This window comes from Micrasema longulum, unplaced genomic scaffold (genome assembly GCF_059751315.1).
Source record: "Micrasema longulum isolate JH-2025_06_02 unplaced genomic scaffold, ASM5975131v1 h1tg000849l, whole genome shotgun sequence".
NCBI classification, from domain to species: Eukaryota; Metazoa; Arthropoda; class Insecta; order Trichoptera; family Brachycentridae; genus Micrasema; species Micrasema longulum.
This window is the reverse complement of record NW_028278041.1, coordinates 71692-92363: the sequence shown is the minus strand read 5'-3', so window position 1 is coordinate 92363 and position 20672 is coordinate 71692. Positions and strand designations below refer to the sequence as shown.

Sequence of the window (20672 nt, the reverse complement as noted above, 5' to 3'; positions counted from 1 at the left end):
ACTGTGTAACATTCACCATTCTGCCCATATTTGAACATCCACATTTCCTCAACTCTTCCATCTGTTGACTTTTGTGAAGTAAAAGAGCTGAAACCTTTATCCCGTGGGTGAGATTCATCCGGCTGAACCAAATCACCTACTAGGCAACGCCTGAAAATAAGTTTTCAATTTTTATACTTCTTTTACCAGGTAGTAGTTCAACAATGTTTGAGTATGTCCAAATGCTTGCAGACTGGCTTGATTTCCTCCCTAGGGAATTATTCATATTGAAATTTATTTGTTGTTCAAACATGAGCAAAATGGTGAATGTTACACAGTGTGTAAAGTGGTCACTTAAACCAGCTAATGATAAGTCATAAGCCCCGTAAATGCCTAGACTTCCATATTCCCTTTTAAAAAAATGTTTTCCCTCTCTGTTAAAATAAATTTAAATATGCATAACTCCCTAGGGAGGAAATCCAGCTAGTCTGCAAGCTTTTGGACATACTCAAAAATTGTTTAAATTATCATTATTTATCACAATGTTTCTATCCACACCCAGTGGTTTAAAGTGTACTGCAAAAATTTGAAAAGATATATTAACTTGATCCTAAACTAATATATAAGTATAAAAATAAAGTAAAAATTATGTTCTTCTGACATTCTACATTTTTTCCAGTCTACGCTGGTAATATGGACCCCGTGGTTTCATATGAAATGTATGATAATAATTATTTACAGAAGTCGCAAACATACACCCCTTAACGTCCAGCACAATCGTTGTGGACCCAACTGTTGTATTTGCTGCATTGAATCCACAATGCACCTCTTTGCTAAGTCGCATGTTTGAAAGTCTGAAATAATCTATTAAGAAAAAAAATTGTAGTGCAGGTATTATGAACCTCGGCCCCACCCAACTAACACATTAGGGGTTCCATAATACATGCACTATAACCATTCAAAACAAACTATTCTACACTGTAAAATATTTTATATCGGTCATATATCATCATTCCTCGACAATTACAAATAAATCCGATAAGTTTCTCCATAACACGGAGACGGCCTCTGTAGAGCGTTTAATTTTTCAGTACAAAAGAATTCACCGAGAGACATAAAAACATTTCAAATTTTACTCGACGAATAACCTGTCAAAACTTAGTTATGGCTTTCACCAATATATTCCGCTAATAGTTTTTTTAAAACAAGGGGTTCCATCCATATTAAATGCAGGTTCCATTTTACCACCTCCTCCTTTATACTATCAACTTTAAGATTTAACCGTACATTTTGGATTAATATATTACAACAGAGACGACGAACATTTTAGAGACGGAAATATAGAAGTCTAGGCATCCACACAGGGCTTATGTCCTGTCATTGGCTGGTTTAAGTGACCACTTTGCACACTGTGCAACATTCACCATTCTGATCATATTTGAACATCTTTCATCTGTTGATGTTAGTGAAGTTAAAGAGCTGAAACCTTTATTTATGTGGGTGATTTTCATCTAATTGAATTTTTTCACCTACATACTGGGCAACGCCTGAAAAAATATTTTTTTTTTGAATTTCTATACTTCTTCAATGGACTAGGTGGACATATGAAAGAATTTAAGGAGTTAAGATCTTTAAATATAGGCATAATGGTGAAGGTTACACAGTATATAAAGTGGCCACTTAAACCAACCAGTGGCAGGTCATGAGCCATGTAGATACCTAAACTTATTTATTACCTTCTCTCAAATGTTCTTTATCTCTGTTGTAATATGTTCAAACTAACAGCTCCCTAGGGAGTTTAATTCAGTTGAATCCACAAAAATTTGGACAAACTCAAAATATTGATGTATATTTTGCACTTGTTTTTATGAAAGCTCATCAGTTTTGATGCCCTGATTTGGTTTTCCGTAATTTTAAATAAAAATCTAAAATGAGCAATTGCTATTAAATATTTCGTATTGTCTAACAAAGAACAACTAAAGAAGTTTCCAATCCGATATTGTCTAAAAACCTACTATAGTAAGCAATTATACACGAGTACTTACAATAAATTATACTAAATCAGAAAACAACAATAATACATCAACATTTTACTCTTAACTAAACTAGACCGGTATTTGTAGCGTTATGTTTTCATATAATTTATTTATTTAGATTTGCAGCTATTGGAATACAAATCAATACCCTATGCCCAATTGAGGCGATGAGGATGAAGATGCTTATTTTTCTTGCATAAAACCTTTGGAATGCACTTAAAATCCGCTTTTGTCGTGGTGAAGGATCTAGTAGTAAAACCGAACAAAAGACTAATAAAATATCACATATTGAAATAAATAATCGATTCGATTATTTAATGAATCGAATTATCTAATTTTATAATCGATTGTTGATCACTTTGAAATATCGCGCCATCCATTTCGATCCAACTTCATGAAGCCATAGAGCACGATATGAAAATCGCATTTTACAAACTCGCGTTTCGAAACGTTATATTAATAATAATTGCAAAATGATGTTATGGTGTGTGATTTAATTATCATGAGGTGTAATAAACTCTCTAAGAAACGAAATAATCATTAAAATGGCTGCTTTTTACAAGTCATACTATTCTATCTATCCAACGAACATTTTGTAGGAAGCGTTAGGTTGTATAAACTGTAGGTGCTTAAGAGGATACGCGGTGTCAGAGAAATTTTATTAATAGGTATTTACATATTACAACAGAGATGAAGCACATTTTAGAGAAAGTAATATAGAAGTCTAGGCTATGACCTGTCATTGGCTGGTTTAAGTGGCCGCTTTAGAAACATTCACCACTCTGCCCAAATTTGAAAATCTATATTCCTTTAATTCTTTTACCGTTACAAAGAAATATGGTGGTGACAAAGGTCTACATTTCGCTGAAATTCGCACGTAAATCGGTCCAGTAGTTATGCAGTCTATAAAGGACACACATACGAACATTACCTTTTATATACAGGGAGTTCATTAAACCCTGTCACATCCGAAGCCACGATGATCAGTATGAGCAAAAAGACATATTGGCACATTAAATATTTTTTTTAGAACGAATAAAATAAAAAAATAAAAATATCAAAAAAAGCAAATGGTTGCTTACTTCTGCAGGGGAGAAACGAGAAGGGGGGAGAGAGGAGTCTGATACTGCATCGCGCCCCCCTCGCTTCTCCCTTGCAGAAGAAGGCAACCATTTGCTTTTTTTAATATTATATTTTTAAAAATTTTCTTGGTTCTAAATATTTTTTTAAATATACTAATATGTCTTCTTGCCCATACTGATCATTGTGGTTTCGGATGTGACAAGGTTTAAAGAACACCTGTATATATATGATAGATCGTGAATAATCTTTGTTAGGATTTTCCTAATTGGATGTCATGTAGAGAATGATGTTATGTTAGTATTAAGAAAAATAAAAGGTACGATAGATAGTAAGTTTAAATCTCGAAGATTTTTACACAATAAAACCTATGCAGAATTGTTATTTTTTTGCACGGTACTATGTGGAACGTATTCCCCGTGTAAAAATAGGTTCCAGTGTAGGTACTTATAATATTCATGATATTTATGATAAGCTGCTTGCACCTTTTAAGTAAAGAAAATGTCTATCAATTTGAACATAAAAGGTGTATTGACATATTGATATCAATGTTATCTTTATTTGCAGTATGACATTTCACGAAGTATTATCCTTTATCGATTTTCAGAAATAGAGCCATAAAGAAGAGATAACAAAAATAACAACAAAAAATGATAAGCGTGCGGCTAGGAATCATATCCACACAATTATTGAACAAGACTTAGCAAAAATCAACAAATGGACGTATTTATGAAAAATGTACGTTCAAACGGGCAGAATAGTAAATGTAACCATTCTGGTGTGATCACAAATACGGTGTGATATAGTTGACAGAGAGAAATTGTGGAAAGTTTTACCGGAGTATGGAGTGAATGGTAACCTGATAAGGGCTATTGCGTCACTGTACAAGGACAGCACAGCACAGCATGTGTGAAGGTGAATGGGTCATTCACATCGTGGTTTAACATTCCTAAAGGAGTCAATCAGGGATGTGTAATGTCACCATGGTTGTTCAACATATACATCGATAACTGTATGAAAGAAGTGAAAGACTTAAGAATGGGAGCAAAACGTAAGACTGACATTAAATAACAATGCAGTTACCTATGCACCACCAAGTGTGGAAAAGGTTTTGATGATTTTACTACTTAATGATAAAGCGCCCTTTTGGTATTATATTACGAAAATAGCGCTACATAAACTATTGCATATTTTAGCATTTTTGAAGTTCAGTGCAACGGGAAATTGAATAAAAAAAATGTTTTCTTACTCGCGGTGAAAATTTAATAATGAGTATTTAAATATGTTTCGAAGTTTCTCTAAAATGTATTTTAAAAATATTAAAAAAGATTTTTTCGAAATCAACTAATGACAGAGTGCTGTGAGTTGTAATACATTTCCGGTTACCGGAAGTCAACTCACCAATCAGCAGAACTCTCCGACTAGAACTTGTGACGTCATAGGCGGAGTAATTTTAAAATTACGCAACTTTAAAAAATCATAGCGCTGATAATACGATACGTAAAAATATTTTTTTTGGCATGGATAGACTATTAACAAATAATTTTAAAAAACATTGAACTTCTTCATTATATTTTGTGCTAATGAGGAACTTCAGCTCTACGAGAAATTGGATACAAAAATTTTTTTCTTGCTCGCGGTAAAAATTAGAGCATAGAGTTCGGTAAAATTTCTTAAAAATGTACGAAAAAAATTATAATAAATATTTTTATAAAAACACACTACTTTGAATGACGTCACTGGTTCATATGAACCATCCAATGATATTGAGAGCATTGCAGGATATCCGGTTTGGTCACCGTAAACGAACCAATCGGAAGAACTGTCATAAAACAACCTCTGACTTCAAACCCGAAGTTATTTCAGAAATACTTTAAAACATCATAGCGCTGATAATACGACATATAAAAATAAAAAAAATAAAAAATTGGCTTAGTCTAATATTCTATTAACAAATAAAAAAAAAATATATAAAAAGACTCTGACCTTCCTCATTGGAGTTAATCTATTCGTATTTACCTCATGCACGCGGAACTCACTTTATTCATTCGGTTCTAAGATATTTACATCTTTACATGAATGTCTTAACACTTTCTTGTATCAATTGAACGGGCTCGGGTAACGCTAATTGCGGTACCAATACTGAACCAGTTAATCACGAGTGAGATAGCGGAGCGCTTTACCACCTTGGATTTACTTTCGTATTAATTCTCGTAAACAAACATAGCTAATGGGAAATGAATATAGCGAGACGGATAACTTTGTCATGTCGAATAAGTTTCTCTTTTGACCATTCTACAGATATATGTAGGTGCACTATTCTCTGGCTGGTTTATGTGAAAATCAACACTAAGGAAGAATTTAAGAAATATCGATGTTCAAATATAGCCAAAATGTTTGATGTTGCAGTGTGTAAAGCCGTGGTTCTTAACCGGCGTACCGCGGAGCTTGTTGTACTGGTGGATTTTTATAAGCTGGCGCGTGCGCTATACTTACACATACGCATTGTGTAGTATCCGTGAATAAGCCCATGGTATGTGTATGCGCGGAATACGCATTTCCCTGTCTCTCTCGCGTTCAGACGCGCTTATGAACTATGGCTTTGTTAGTTGCCAATAATATGGTAATGAAATATACACAGGATGTTTCTGCGTTCGTCTGAATTTGGCTGCGATTTTTAATAGTAAAAATTTAATAATATGTACGAGTATTAAGTTATGGATTAAAAACTCTGGTTTATAAATATGTAGGTATTTCATTAAATCAAATCATAAATATGTCGATTACGTAGTGAAGGCGCTTTCGCAAAACTTACACAAAAACATGTTTTATGTACAGAATACCGATTTTAAAAATCTTGATGTTATAAAAAATCTCTTCTAAAAAAAAACAATTAATTAAGAAAATGTCAAATATTTAGGGGTATTTATTTTTAAACAAGCATGTTTTTTTATTTAATATTTTGTGTTCATCATAATAATAATTAATAGAGTGTAAGTAAAATGCACAGTACAAAATATATCGGAAAAAATATGCATACACACTTATTAATAAACAGTAAATCGTGTTATTTAAATATTTAAAACAATCTACACAACTTCACATTCAAGTTCTAAAGTAATTGACCATATAAAAAAAAAATCAAATTAAAATTGCCCCTTGTTCTTGGAAGAACTATAATTAGTAAAATGCAACATTTAAAAAAAATATTTGAAAAATATAAAATAATGAAACAAAGTATTTTAGTAAATGAATATTACATTTTCTTAACCCAATGTATCCAACACCGAATTTTAAAAAAGATAGCACATTTGGTTAAAATTTAAAACAACATTTTTTAAAATCGACATCCTGTAGCAAGCCCTATGGCCCTTTGGCCATTAGTTGCGTACTATTAATCTGTGAGTTGCTCTGTAGACGTCACTTAGTACGCAACTGCCGATTTAAATTAAATTATGCCCTTTCGAGTCGTTTGTTAGTGCCAAAATACTGCTGGGATTAAAAGGGAATACGATAGGATCGCATTTCATGTGTAAGGAGCAAATCCACAAGTAATATTTTTTAAGAATTCGATTATTTTACCGTCTGTCAGATTGTTAAATAAAACAATATGGAAATTTTGTTAGTATTGCCAGGATAGTCATTTTTTTTACCCGGCTTTCTATTAATAAACCTTAGTATAATATTGAACGGTATTAATTTACTTAATTAATGATTATTGAATAATTTTTTTACGTTTGCCTAATAAAAGTACCTTTTTTTATAGTCCAGTCAGTAAATATTTTTTTTGGTAAAACATAACACAAAGGTATCTTAAATTGTGTTATGATATTATATTGTTCGCAGTTTGGCAACAGTACGCGGCCACTTCACGCATGCGCGCAGGTGGGATGTCAGACTTTTAAACATAGCGCGATGTGTGTGCAAACATGATTCCACGCGCTTTCTGGAGTATTATACTTCTATGTGTATACCAAAACAACGAACCAAAAAGCGCTAAAAATTAACAAGTTTGCTCATTAAATCTTCGCTTGTTTTTTTTATGCACAATTTTTTTTACATTTATTTTAATGAACTAGTACGATTTAACAATAAAAACGTCTTATTTTGGGCATTTTGAAGTAACTTTTAACTTATTTATTTTACTATGTTTTTTTTTTAACTTCGTATCTTACTGTTTTATAAAAATATATTTTTTGCTAGGCACATATATTTTTTTTACTATGTCTTTAACCATGTATTTTGTTTTTACTACGGATTTCATTGGATTTTAAACATGTTTTTACTATGTACTCGTATTTTAATGTGTATTTTATTTTTACTACGTATTTAACTGGCTTTTTCGAAATATGTTTTTTACTATGTTTTTACTACATTTTGTACTATGTTTTTACTACATTTTGAACTATGTTTTTTGCCATACATTTAACTAAGTATATCACTACGTTTTTTGGCTTGATTTAATGTTTTTATATGTTAATTACTGATTTTTATATTTATTTTTGACTAGCTTAGAACGGGGTTAATAACCCTAGTTAGATAGTCAAACCAACTCAGTATACACGTATAATTTTATGCATGGAATATGATAATAAATAAATAAATAAAATAAAAAATCTTCATATGTTTTGGTTTCGGCCGAAACTATAATAAAGGCCCAAATTCGGTTAGGTATTGGCTGAAAGTCTTGTTTCGATCTGTCACAATTAAAACATTAAAATACTATTGTTTGTAACATACTCATAATTTTATTTTTACATTCCATCGGTTTATCTTCCTTTATCCACATTTGTGTAACTTTCTCATTTATGTAAGTGTGAAAGGACGCAGGAATTCGGAGAAGATAATGTTTTAAGTGCTTGCAACGCTTGTAAAAATAATGTATTTCTGTGGTTTATCAGTAAGCGAAGTTGTGCACGGGGCTGAACGATTTAATTGGCTTTGTAAAAGGGTCGTGGTCCACTGTGTGAGCTAATTACGATAATCCTGGTATTAGGGCGTGCGATACCGGTTCTCAATTAACCGGTTTACTCGAAACATAAACATAGCAAATTAACCCTTAAAGTGATTCTAAACGAAAATATAAAACTAATTATTCATAGATGGCGTTTTACACGCACCCCGGAATGAATATTTTATTTATGATTACGTAAAACCGATTTGTAGAATATTCAATTTATAAATTGTAATGTGGTTCAACAAATAAAGTGTCATTATTTTGAAAATTTAAAGCCCTATCCGCACTCGATGGAGCGTAGGATGCAATGTCAAATCAAAGGTAGCGTATCTCGATCATCTGGTATAGGAAGATGAGAGGGAAAACATTTTTGAGAAGGGGATATGAAAGTCTATGCATTTATGACCTGCCATTGGCTGGTTCAAGCGGCTTTTTACACTTTGAGTAACATTCACCATTCTGCCCATGGTTAAACATCCACATTTCCTCAACTCTTTGATTTGCTGAAACCTTTATCACGTGGGTGAGATTTATCTGGCTGAACGGATTCTCTAACTAAGCAACGACTAAAAACAATTTTTAATTTTGTATACTTTTTCTTTTACCAGTTAGTTTAATCGAAAATGTTTTGAGTACATCCAAATGTTTGTAGACCGGCTGGATTTTCTCCCAGGGAGTCATTTAGATTTTAAAAAGATGCAACCGAAAGAGAAACATGTGCAGTATGGTGAATGTTACACAGTGCGTAAAGTGGCCACTTAAACTAGCCAATGACATGTCATAAGCCCTGTAAATGCCTAGACTTCCATATTCCCATCTCAAAAATGTTTTACCTCTCAGCTGCAAAAAGTTAGAACTATAATTAAATTATTACTACTTAAAGATTGTTATACGGTAACGCCATCTATGCTTCAAAAATTAAAGTACTCGTATTGTTAAATCAGTAGTTCTGTAGATGGCAGTGCATTTATGTTTGTGAAGTGGTCAGAGAAACAATATGAAATTTTTTGTAGTTCAATAATCTTTATTTCTAAACATAACCGTCGGGTATCTTCATGTTTACAACAATAATAAAGTATACATAAAAACACAGATGAGAAATAATCATTAAAAAATGTTATAAAACACAATCAAAATTTTATTTAGCTACAAATTTAAGATGTAATCTTAAGTAACAAAAAAACGTAAGAGAAAAATGCGACCGTGTAGGCATTTTCAGTGCTTTGGTTAAGAAAATCAAATAAAAGCAGTTCCCAATTCACAATTTATGGTTTCTAGTATGCTACGTCACAAATATTAGCAGATGGAGTGCTCAATAAATGAATAAATAGATGATTCAATCAATTAATTAAAGGTATGATTGAATAAATGCAGAGAAGAAAATGGTGGATAATAAATCTACGATAAATTAATTTAAAATTAATGAATTTATGAATGAGGAAGTTCAGCAATTGTTTTCTTTGTTAATCGACTATTAAACTAAACAAAACATTTTTTTTATTTTAATGTTTCGTATTTTTATGTATCGCTATGATTTTTTTACGTTTTGGATTTCTAAAATTACTCCGCGTGTGACGTTTCAAGTTTTCTTCCGCTTCTTCTCGGTCAGTTCTGCCGATTGGTCCATTGAGTTACTGTAGACCGGAAGTCTTTCACAACTCTCTTATCATTGGTTGATTCATAAGAACTAATGACGTCGTTCAAAGTAATCGTTTTTATGATGATTTTTTTCATACATTGTCAAGAAACTTTGCCATTTAATTTAATGCTCTAATTTTTACCCCGCTTTTAAAATAATTTTTAATATCCAATTTACCATAGTGCTGTACTTTCTCTCAATAGACGGATAAATAGATAGACGGATAGACAGATTAATTGATATATGGATGGATGGATACATGGATAGATAAATTAATTATCTATGAATAAATCTTTGATTGAATGATTGAATAATTGCTTGAATGGATGGATTAATGCATGAATTAACAAGAGTAAATAAATTAATGAATTAAATCATTAATTTAAAAAAAGGTTGAATGGGTAGATATAGATAGATATTAGATAGATAGACGAATAGATGGATGGATGGATGGATGGATGGATGAATGAATAAATGGTTAAATGAATGATTGAATAAATGTTTAAATGCATAAATGTTAAATGGGTAAAGGAATGATTGAGTAAATGGTTAAATTGATTTATTTATTCATTTATTTATTAACGGACATTGTCCATTTATACAATTTATAGGGTTTTAATGTTTTAATGTTGTATGACTATAAAAGAAAAGTTAAAAACATTTAAAATAAAATGAAAGAAGCATTGAAAAACATAAGGGACATCGAGACAAGATCTGGACTATTTCTTTAGTGCTCGTTTAAATCTCTGTAAACTTAAACCAAAAAAGTCCAGATGAATGATTGAGTAAAATTATTACCGGATGAATAGATGAAAAAATCAAGGAATGTTTGAATAAATGCGTAACTGACTATAGTCTAAACCTAAAGATAAATATATTCAATAAAACCTTGCATATAACAAAAGCAAGGTATAAATAATTTACAACTAAAAAAAAAAACTGAATATAGTCACATGAAGCTTAGAGATATCAGCTGAAAGGGGAGACGTGTGCCTGAACATTGCACCAGATGTAAGACTGGTCAATAGAGGGCGCTGCCAAAAAGTAAGTAATGTTCATCGCGTATCATTTGATAATTAAGACCTACATAATTCTAAATAAATTGTCTTTGTCCGCATCCTCCTCTCCGTTGCTCTCTACCCCTGAGTAAATATAAGTTTTATAGTGAGAAGATCTTTTAATATAATTATGTATCCCCGTACTGCGGGCCAACTGTTTGTGACACCTAATTTTTATAATTCGTATCATTTCTATCAAACGTATATGTTATTCTTATTTATATATTATGTAGGCGCATTTAATATGTATTTGTATGTTCGTTTTGAATCCACGTTCGCGTATTGTCAAACCTTGTTTTATTGTTGACATTATATCGTATTTACTGCATTTTGTGGTTACCTACCGTACTCGTATTGTATGGGACTCGTCGCAGATTATTCATTCAATGTGTATCAGTTAAATTTTAAAATAAAATCCTTTTTTTTTGAGAATACGGTTTTGATATTTAACATAATTTAAAAAAATACAATTTATAACATTTCTTGATTTGAATTTTAACAAAAAGGTTTCAAACTTTTTACCAAGCTCTTTCTTGTACCATTTTTAATATAATTACAAGTTTTAAACAATTATTTTTTATACTTACGTACCCACACACAAGCACCCTCTCCCTCATTCATTCTTACACGCACATGTACCCTCTCACTCATTCATTCACGCATACACACATTCACCTACACATGAATACAAACGTCACACACACACAACTACGTAAACTATTTTCTTATATATTATGTGTCATTAGATTTACAGTGGATTTTTTTAATTGGCTCTAGTATTTATAATATTATTCTACTTATTTTGTTTATGTAATAGCTGTAAAAATCCCAAATAAAATAAGTAAATAAATAAATAGCTGTAATTAAATTATATTAAATCGAAATGATTTTCCAGCGGATCTCATCACAACAAATGGATATCTAAATGCATCTTGTATAATGAAAACCTTACCCATTGGTTTGACTGTTGACACTGGACACAGGTGACCGGCGGACGCTCTCCAGGGAGTCGTAGTTCAGCAGCTTCCGTGGGGGGGCGTGCTGGAGGGAGGAGAGGGGCGGCGGGGGCGAGGGGGAGGGCGAGGCGCGTGACGTCAGCAACTTCCGGTCCAGCGAGTAGTTGGACACTCCCGAGTGGTGGTGGCGGAGGTCGCTGCTGCCTAGAAACGGAAATCAAACAAACCATTATCCCCTGTCTCCATTGAGTTATAAATCATCATAATTCACTTATCTGCATCTAAAGGCGCATATGGCCCTGAAATTTGCACACCCCAAAAAAAAAATTATAATCATCATTCCACTTTAGTAAACTATGCAGCGTATCATCTATTACTTGAAGTTAATGTGATCAGTCTTACGTTTCAGGTGCTACTTTGGCAACAATGAAACACTGTAGTTTGGAAGAACCTTTAAAATCAATTTTACACGTCCACTCTTCCAGGAATTGAACTCAGGACCTTAAGAGTGGTAGACAAATGCTCCAATCACTTCACAAGGAGGCGGATTTATCTCTACTCTATTTCATCATTGAATTGAAAAAAAATTAAACATATTATTATTCCATTAAAATCGGTTTCCGTGACTTTACAATCAACTCTATTATGTTAACGAATACTCCTACTACGTATTGTTTTGTGGAGGAGAAATCCATAAAAGCCTTATTTTGTTATATGGGAAGAAACGGCTTGCAATGAATTCACTACGGCGTGATACCTTGCACAATATTGGATTCAAAATTATATAATATACAACAATATTCGTGATTGTTACGAGAGATTTCAGCCCACATGGTGTGTATTTATTTATTTATTCATACAAATATAATTTATTATAAAAATAATAATAACGAATCCCTAACTCTATGAGGCCAAGAGACATATGTTGAGTTGAGATACAACATAATAGAAATTGGAAGCATGTACATTATTAAACAATAACAAAATAAAAATTGGAATCTAAGACATAAGCATATATTTCAATACACATCTGGACACGCTTAAAAGTATATGAATCTATGCAATATCTCGCAGCAGTCTCCTGCAATGGTCTCTTCCTTTAGACAAAATCCAAACTTGTACACTTCTCCTGAAAGTGGATTTCGTTTTGGAGAACTTTATATATTCATCCACAGGACAGTGAACATTCTTGGGACCACAACAGAGAAATTTCTCTGAGCAAAAGTCGAACGTGTTTTTGATATTAAATAATTAAAATTACAGGAAAACACGTAGGAGCATTCTGCTGGGATCTACTCTTGTAATTGAATGAGATTATTTTACTACAACAATTTACCAAAATCTAAGGGTTTTCTCAAAAAAGTGGAAGAGCTATGACTTATAATAATAATAACTTTTTACTTTTAAGAGATATACCCCTCCTTTTATAGTTTGGTATTTTTAAATGTATTTTCATATGACAATGGTCGGTGACTTGAGCCCGGGACACATTGTATTAAAAAAATTAAAAGCACGGTTGCGTAAGGCCAAAAATATATGAAACAGTGTTTAATTTTTTGGTTGGCTAGAAGATATTGCTATTAGCAATAAGTCCGCCAAAGTACTAATCCTTTGTATTTAAAATTTTAAATAAACAAATTTCTTTGGTGACGAATAAGGGTCAGCTGTGAGGAAGTTCAGTGCTACGGGAAATTAGATATAAAAATGTTTTCTTGCACGTGGTAAAAATGAAACATTTTATTGTGCTCGTAGTTTCTCGAAAATATGTAAAAAAAAATAATAACGGTTTAAGTAAAAACGAACTACTTTTCACAAGTGAATAATAATAATCAAAAAATGAGGAAGTTCAGTGGTTTTTTTTTATTTGTTAAAAGACTATTAAAGTAAGACAAAGTTTTTTTTTTCAATTTTTATATATCGTATTATCAGCGCTGTGATTTTTGAAGTTTTGTATTTTTGAAATAACTCCGCGTGTGACGTCTGAGGTTCTCTTCCGCTTATTCTCGGTCAGTTCTGCCGATTGGTCCATTGGTAAGCAAACTGTTATCTTTCACAGCTCTCTTATCATCGGTTGATTCACATGAACCAGTGATGTCGTTCAAAGAAGTGTGTTTTTGTTTAAAAAATAAATTATTATGTTTTTCGTACATTTTCAACAAACTTTGCAGAACAATTGAATTTATTTATTTAAATGATTTTTTACCATGCGCAAGAAAACGTTTATTGTATCCAATTTCCCGTAGCGCTGAAGTTCCTATGTTCTGTTTTTAATTTGATTTTATTATTGAATTTTTTATTGATTGACAAATTGATTTAAAAATAACATTATCTAGATCGTGCCAAACTAGTTATAAATAAAAGTTTATTAGCGCGTTTTGAATACAAATAAAAATAACAGGAAATTATCATAAACAAAACAAATAAACACAAAAATTAAACTATAAATAAAGTACTAAAAATTAAGAAAGTAATATGCGACTTTATAAAAGAAGATAAATAAATACTTCAAACATGTGTTGTAATAGATTTCCGGGTTCCGCTAGCCGGAAGGCTAGCCATTTTTTTAACGTTTAGTGTATTTTGACTGCTGAGGGGTTTAACCTTTAAATGGAAACACAACTCACCGACGACAACTCGTGACATCACGGGTCTAAAAGTAATTATATTTTAGTTACATAAAACTTGTAATTTTTTAAAAAATAAAAATACCTTTAAAAATTATTGTTTTTATCTAATTTATTTGTTTTTATTTTTTTATTATAGCGCAATTAAAAAAAACATTCGTTTTAAAATGGGAAAATCGTATGATTTCCTAATTTTGCGTTCGTTTTACCAGACTACAGCCTTAATACGAAACATGAAAGTATTGCTTAGTTGACAAATACGAATTTCATTTAAAAAATCACTAAACTTTCTCATTAGCGTATATTTTCCACTTTGTTGTTCTATTTCAGCACTTGTAAACTTACCGGTAGGTCGGAAAGTTTTGCTAACAGGAAGTCGGTTTTTCTATCAAAGCGCTGATGTGTTTTTTACGGTAATCATTAATCTCTCACGGCTTCGGCATGTCTCGTGTCACTGACAGATTATGTAAGCTAAGTACCCGTATCAGTGGGTACGTATTCCACAACGTATCGAGTTACTGATGCAAATTTCTCAAGCTTGTGTCGCCACACGCCTCACAGGATCTTCTGTGTGGGAATATTGCGTTACTTTGGAAGGCAACAGGCAACAAACATTACTTCGTACCATGGAAAGTTAGCGTAGAATGTCTACATCGTCTAAAAACAAAGCTCTTTCAACTGTAAAGAACCTAAAAATGGAATAACCATAAATCTCTAATAAACCGGGACAATTTTTTGCAGCCCCATAAAATGATTTAAAAAAACGTATATTTTTTTAATGTTTATTCATAAATCGTATAATACAAAGTGTAATACAAATGAACTACATTCCTATAAGTTACTTTAACACAATACTTTTTTTCGATACGTTTTTTTAAAAAGCATGTAAGTAGTAAGAACAACAAAAAAACAATACTCGTACATCCTTGTAACTAAATATATCACAACAATACATAAACCAAATTACTTTTCCGACACAAACAAAATAAATCAATACGAACGCTTTCAAGAATGGAGGGAGTGTTAAATCTAGGGTAAAGAGAGGTAAGGTCGCTAACGTCACATCAGAAGATGATTTACAACACATGTTTTACAAGTTTCCATTTATAACGAATTTACAAACGTAATCGTATTTACGTAATAGAAAACAAAAAGTAGTTATGCAAAAAATAAATGAAATGTCACGTATTCAAGAAACATTCGAATACAATTGGAAAAGGATGTACCACAAGGCAGTATTTAAGGGCCTCTACTATTTATAATTTATATAATATATATATTTGTATTTTATTTTTATTATTCTTGCTCGAACTATAATGCTTCTGTTTCATCTATTGATATTTTTAAAACGCCTGTTAATTTATTTTAAAATAAATTAAGACTCATTCTTGCTGGCTATGATACGATCCCACTTGCTATTTAATTATACTCATACTTACACACACCTGAACACTTAATCCCACATAAATACACACAAATACACCTCTACACTTACTCTCATACAAATACACATAAACACACCCTTTTGTTGTACCACAATTTAATATGTATAATTTTTATTTAGAAACTTCGCTGGTCTGTCTTTAAACCATATCTTTTTTATGTTATTATATCATTGTCGACTGTTTGTTTCTGTAAAATAAATAAATAAATGAGCAACCCAAAATTGTCAAAACACACTGTACTATTTTTGCGGATGATACAGCATTATTTTTCGACTGCACAGGTGATTCAAATAATATTTCTGTAGATATAAGTGAAAAATGTCAATCAGTAGCAAATTAGTTTGCATCTATAAACCTATTTTTAAATACAGATAAAACAAAAATTATAAACTTTCGGCCAAACCAGGCATCTCCATTAAATTTAAATATTACAATGAATTTTAAAATAGTAAAAACCACTTTTACTAATTTCTTTTAGGTATTAAATTAGATAACCACTTAAATTGGAAAGAACGCGTGAAGAATGTTGTCGCGAAAATAAGCGGTCGTGTATTTGTATAAGACGAACTGAATAAAATAGCAAACAATGAATGTGTTATGTCCACTTATTATGAATATGTATATTCAATTTTGAAATATGGTATTTTTTTGGGAAAACTCTATTAATGGACCGGATGTTTTTAAAATTAAAAAAAAAATGTGTTAAGAAAATGGTCAATGCTGATTACGTGGCTACATGTAGGTTAATTTTTATTAGATTAAATTAATTGACAGTGACGGGTATTTATATTATAGAAATGTGTGTTTTTGTTAAATCAAGACCTGAATGTTTCAGGACAAAGGAAAAAAGCCATTTTCATAACACCAGGAATAAAAATAAAATAAAAAATCCTTTGGCGAAACAATCATTTATACAAAGAGGATCTGTATGCATGGCAGTAAAAATAAATAATAAGCTCCCCAATAAAATTAAGGAAATCAATTGTGTTAAAAAATTTGCAGGTGTATTAAAAGTGTTTCTAATCAATAAATGTTTTTATACCATAAATGAATATTTAGAAGGTGCAATAGAATAAATTAAAATGTATAAAATACCATTGATCAATGTAAGCAATATACACTATAATCTTTTCAAATGTTTTGACAGTGTTTTCTAAATTTGTATGCTAAGATTTTTTAATTTTTTAATTGCTGTATTTTTTGTTTAGCTTCGGTTATACTGTAAGATTGCTAAAAGGGAATGAACTAACTTTTCTCACACATACAAAATAAATAAATATGAACGCTTTCAATAATTGAGGAAGTGGTAAATTTAGGGCTAAGGGAGGTAAGGTTGCTAATGTCACATTAGAAGATGATTTACAACACATGTTACACAAGATTCAATTTGTGACAAATTAAAAAACCATAATTTCATTTCCTTGTAAGGGTAGGCAGAGAGGATAGAACGCCATATACGCCATGTCACCCTGTTTTTACATTCTAATTCTGACTCATGTATCCACGATGATTATTCCAACTTTTGAAATGTCTATCTTCGAGTGTTTGTTGAATTCGGTCATGCCATGTCTTTCTCAGTCTTCCTCATTTTCAGCATCCATAAACATTCGTATTGTCAATCCTTTTAGACGTTCTTTTCCTGTCCATTCGCCCTACATGTCTACACCAATGCATCATTAATTTGTTGATTTTGTCGATAATGCTTGTCTCAGCTTTACACACGAAAATAATATAATGCACGGATCTCGACATTTTTGCCCCTATCATGCATAGTTTTACCACACATTCGCCTGATAGATCCCATTTCTCCAGAGAAACTCCATTATGAACTGCTCATTTTGCCACCTGCGACATCAATTTATTTGCCAAAGTGGATTTATTTATTTATTTTATTTATGTTTTATTATTTACACTTTATATACATACACAATATACATATAGGGGTGGGCATATTGCCTAAAGGTGATTCTAAGCGAAAATATGAAACTAATTATTCATAGATAAATATTTTTTTGTTTTGTACACCATTTTGTGAAAAGAGTCAAAATTATGATGTTATGGTATTTGTTACAATCAATATATTGTAAAGTTTCCGCAAACTAAATTTTGTAAAATATCCATTAAGAATAAACGAAAAAATGGCATTTATCATTAAAAAAATATAAAAGCGCCATCTATGAATAATTAGAATAATATTTTCGTTTAGAATCACCATAAAGCAATTTCTTTCTACTTAATTAAACCGTTAAGTTTGAGAAAATTACAAGTACATGGACATAATCCAAGGAATTATACTGAATCTTATAATTTTATACAAAATTAAGAACAAAAATTAAATTTAAAAAAAAATAACACTATACTATGAAAAGAGAAGAGGAGGTGGGAAGGAAAGAAGAAGGAGAAAGGAAGCACTCACATATTTAGATAGTGATATTTGAATCTTTATTTAAATGTACATAAAGAAGGGATCTTTAACCTTAGTGGGTAGATTATTCCACAAACGAGCAGCTACTACTGTGAAAGAGGAGGCAAGAAAATTAGAGCGGTGAAAGGGTATTCAAAGGGTACTCTCTTTACTAGAGCGAAGAGATAGTCCATGTTGTGATAGAGGTTGAAAGTGCTCTCTAAGATAACAGACGATGTGGGATTATTTAAAATATTGTGAAGAAGTGATAGAATGTAAATGTTTCTTCTTTATGATTTAAGTGCGCCGTTTGCTCTGTTCCCGGCACTCACCCTCTTCTCAATATATTTCTCAGTCTTACCATCCCTAGTTAACATACATTCCAAATTTTCAGATGGTTCACAATGTATCACATTTAGTAATATTTTTTATTTAGTCTTAAAATAGTACAAATATAATAAATGAATGTCCTAATATTAACTTTTATCTAATTATTATTAAAACATAAACTAACTATTAACATTTCTAAACAATAAACGTACACTTAAAAAAAAAACTTCTACAAAGCTAACACGAATAAGATTACATTTTAAAAACTAACTTTTTTTTTATCCTTTTAAACAACTTTAATTAATGACAACTATCTATAATTAACTTTTCTCCAATCAATTCCCATTTACAGACTTTTTAACTGGCATCAAGTCAAAAAAACTCGTTCAAAGTTCTGGTTCTATATCAGACACAGAACTGTATTTTTTATCCGCCTGGACACGGACAAATATAATAAAACTAGTAAATATCTAAAAACTCAAGGACTCAAGATAAACACAATCATAACGAAAACGACACATTTAAAAACAAATCTTAGTTAGGTATGCGTGAAAACCTAAAACAGACGTTTTTTAACGTCATTATCACGTGTTACCTTGAATTTAGATACTAATAATAATATTAGGCTGGTAAATTACAATTTTTCTATTTCAAGAAAACAAATCGGTTTTTATCTTAATAACTATTATTTATTGAGTTTGGCATTAGTTTTCCGCGCGTCCCACATTTGATGAAGGCAGGATTTCTATGGTCATGATGGAGTCTAGAGTCACGTCTGTCATCCAGGCGACGTGGGTAGGCAAATCTGGCGGGTGTTAACTATACGCTGTTCCCACGGCGGACGCGAAACGTCATGCCCGGAGATAGCGGATAGCGTTTGTTTACCGACGACCACAATCGATTGAGGAAATCATCGAACATTTAAAGAAATAGTAGTATAATAGATTTAGAAAAAGATTGAACTGGTTTGAGTATAGTTATATATACTTTTAGAACAGAAAATACAACAACACGATCTTTTTTCTGTGTTCTAAAGTTTTCTATTGCATTGAACAAAGTTAACTGGATCGACAATGAAATTTTCAAAACCCCTTAGAAATAAAAACAATGTTCTCCTGGCAGTCACAATTATTATTACAATTCACCAATACCTCGACTACACCGGCTAGGTAACGAGTATGGTGAAGTTGATATATTTCGTCTGTCTTTATATAAATATAGGTTAAGTTTTCAAAAGGTTATAAATTAATTTGTATAAAATTTCTTAGTATTGTTCTTTATTTACTATTTTTTTTCTCATGTATCTCTATAATAATGTATAAACTTATATGTATGTATATGTATGTGTGTATGTTTTCATATGTAAATAATTTAAATATTTTTCTATGTACCCTATACCTATGTTGGTACATTTCCTGATTTTTACTTATTATTGTATCTTTTAGCTTTTCTTATGTTATCTTTAATTTTAACTAAATTTACATACCTATGTTTCACTGCTGCACTTGAATGTAATTTCTAATATATGTAAAAGCCCGTAGGGCGTGTAAATTAATAAATAAATAAATATGAAACTTAAAATGCCTCAAGAAATGATCGAGATAAATTGCAATTGATATTTGTATTTACTATTGCAGTGTTCTATGCCCCTGGACTGGTACCTGAAACGTAAGACTGATCACCTTACCTACATGTAACAAAAAATATCAAGATACACTGCGATTGATGTACCAATGCAGTGCCTTAAGTACCATTAGGTGCAAAAGGGGATGATGATGGTGTCCTATGTCCACAGATATATATATTGAAGAAGCATCTACAAAGCATTATTGACCTATACCCCTAAAATAAATTAAATCGGAACCAAATAAAGAAATAAAGTGAAATCTCGATAATGTGTTTAATCGGTTATTGTTATTATAGTGTTCTTTGTCTTTCCCACATCTGATCCTAAGTGAAGCATGTGGACATCACCAGTTGCCTCCAGGAGACTCTATCGACAGCCAGCACTCTCGCCTCCTCTCACGTCAATTCAGCGCCCCTTAGTTCCGCCGAATAAAGTAAAAAAATCGTCATAAAGTCGAACAATCGTCACGAGCGGATGTGGAAAAGAAGAAGGAGAAGATTGTTTCTGAACCATAATAAATAAAATAAATAAATAAAA

At 31.5% G+C, this 20672-nt stretch overlaps 1 protein-coding gene across 3 annotated transcripts in view; it reads right to left on the bottom strand.

Moving 5' to 3' along the window:
• The window catches only part of LOC148278633 (leucine zipper putative tumor suppressor 2 homolog), an 86775-nt gene that overhangs the window by 18755 nt on the left and 47348 nt on the right, over window positions 1–20672 (bottom strand). For 2 of the 3 annotated variants that reach the window (XM_088231099.1, XM_088231101.1), the window contains exon 3: window positions 11702–11909. In XM_088231099.1, the coding sequence (XP_088087225.1) occupies window positions 11702–11909 (208 nt within the window). The remainder of the gene's footprint in view (window positions 1–11701; window positions 11910–20672) is intronic. The other variant, XM_088231100.1, reaches the window with a different exon arrangement.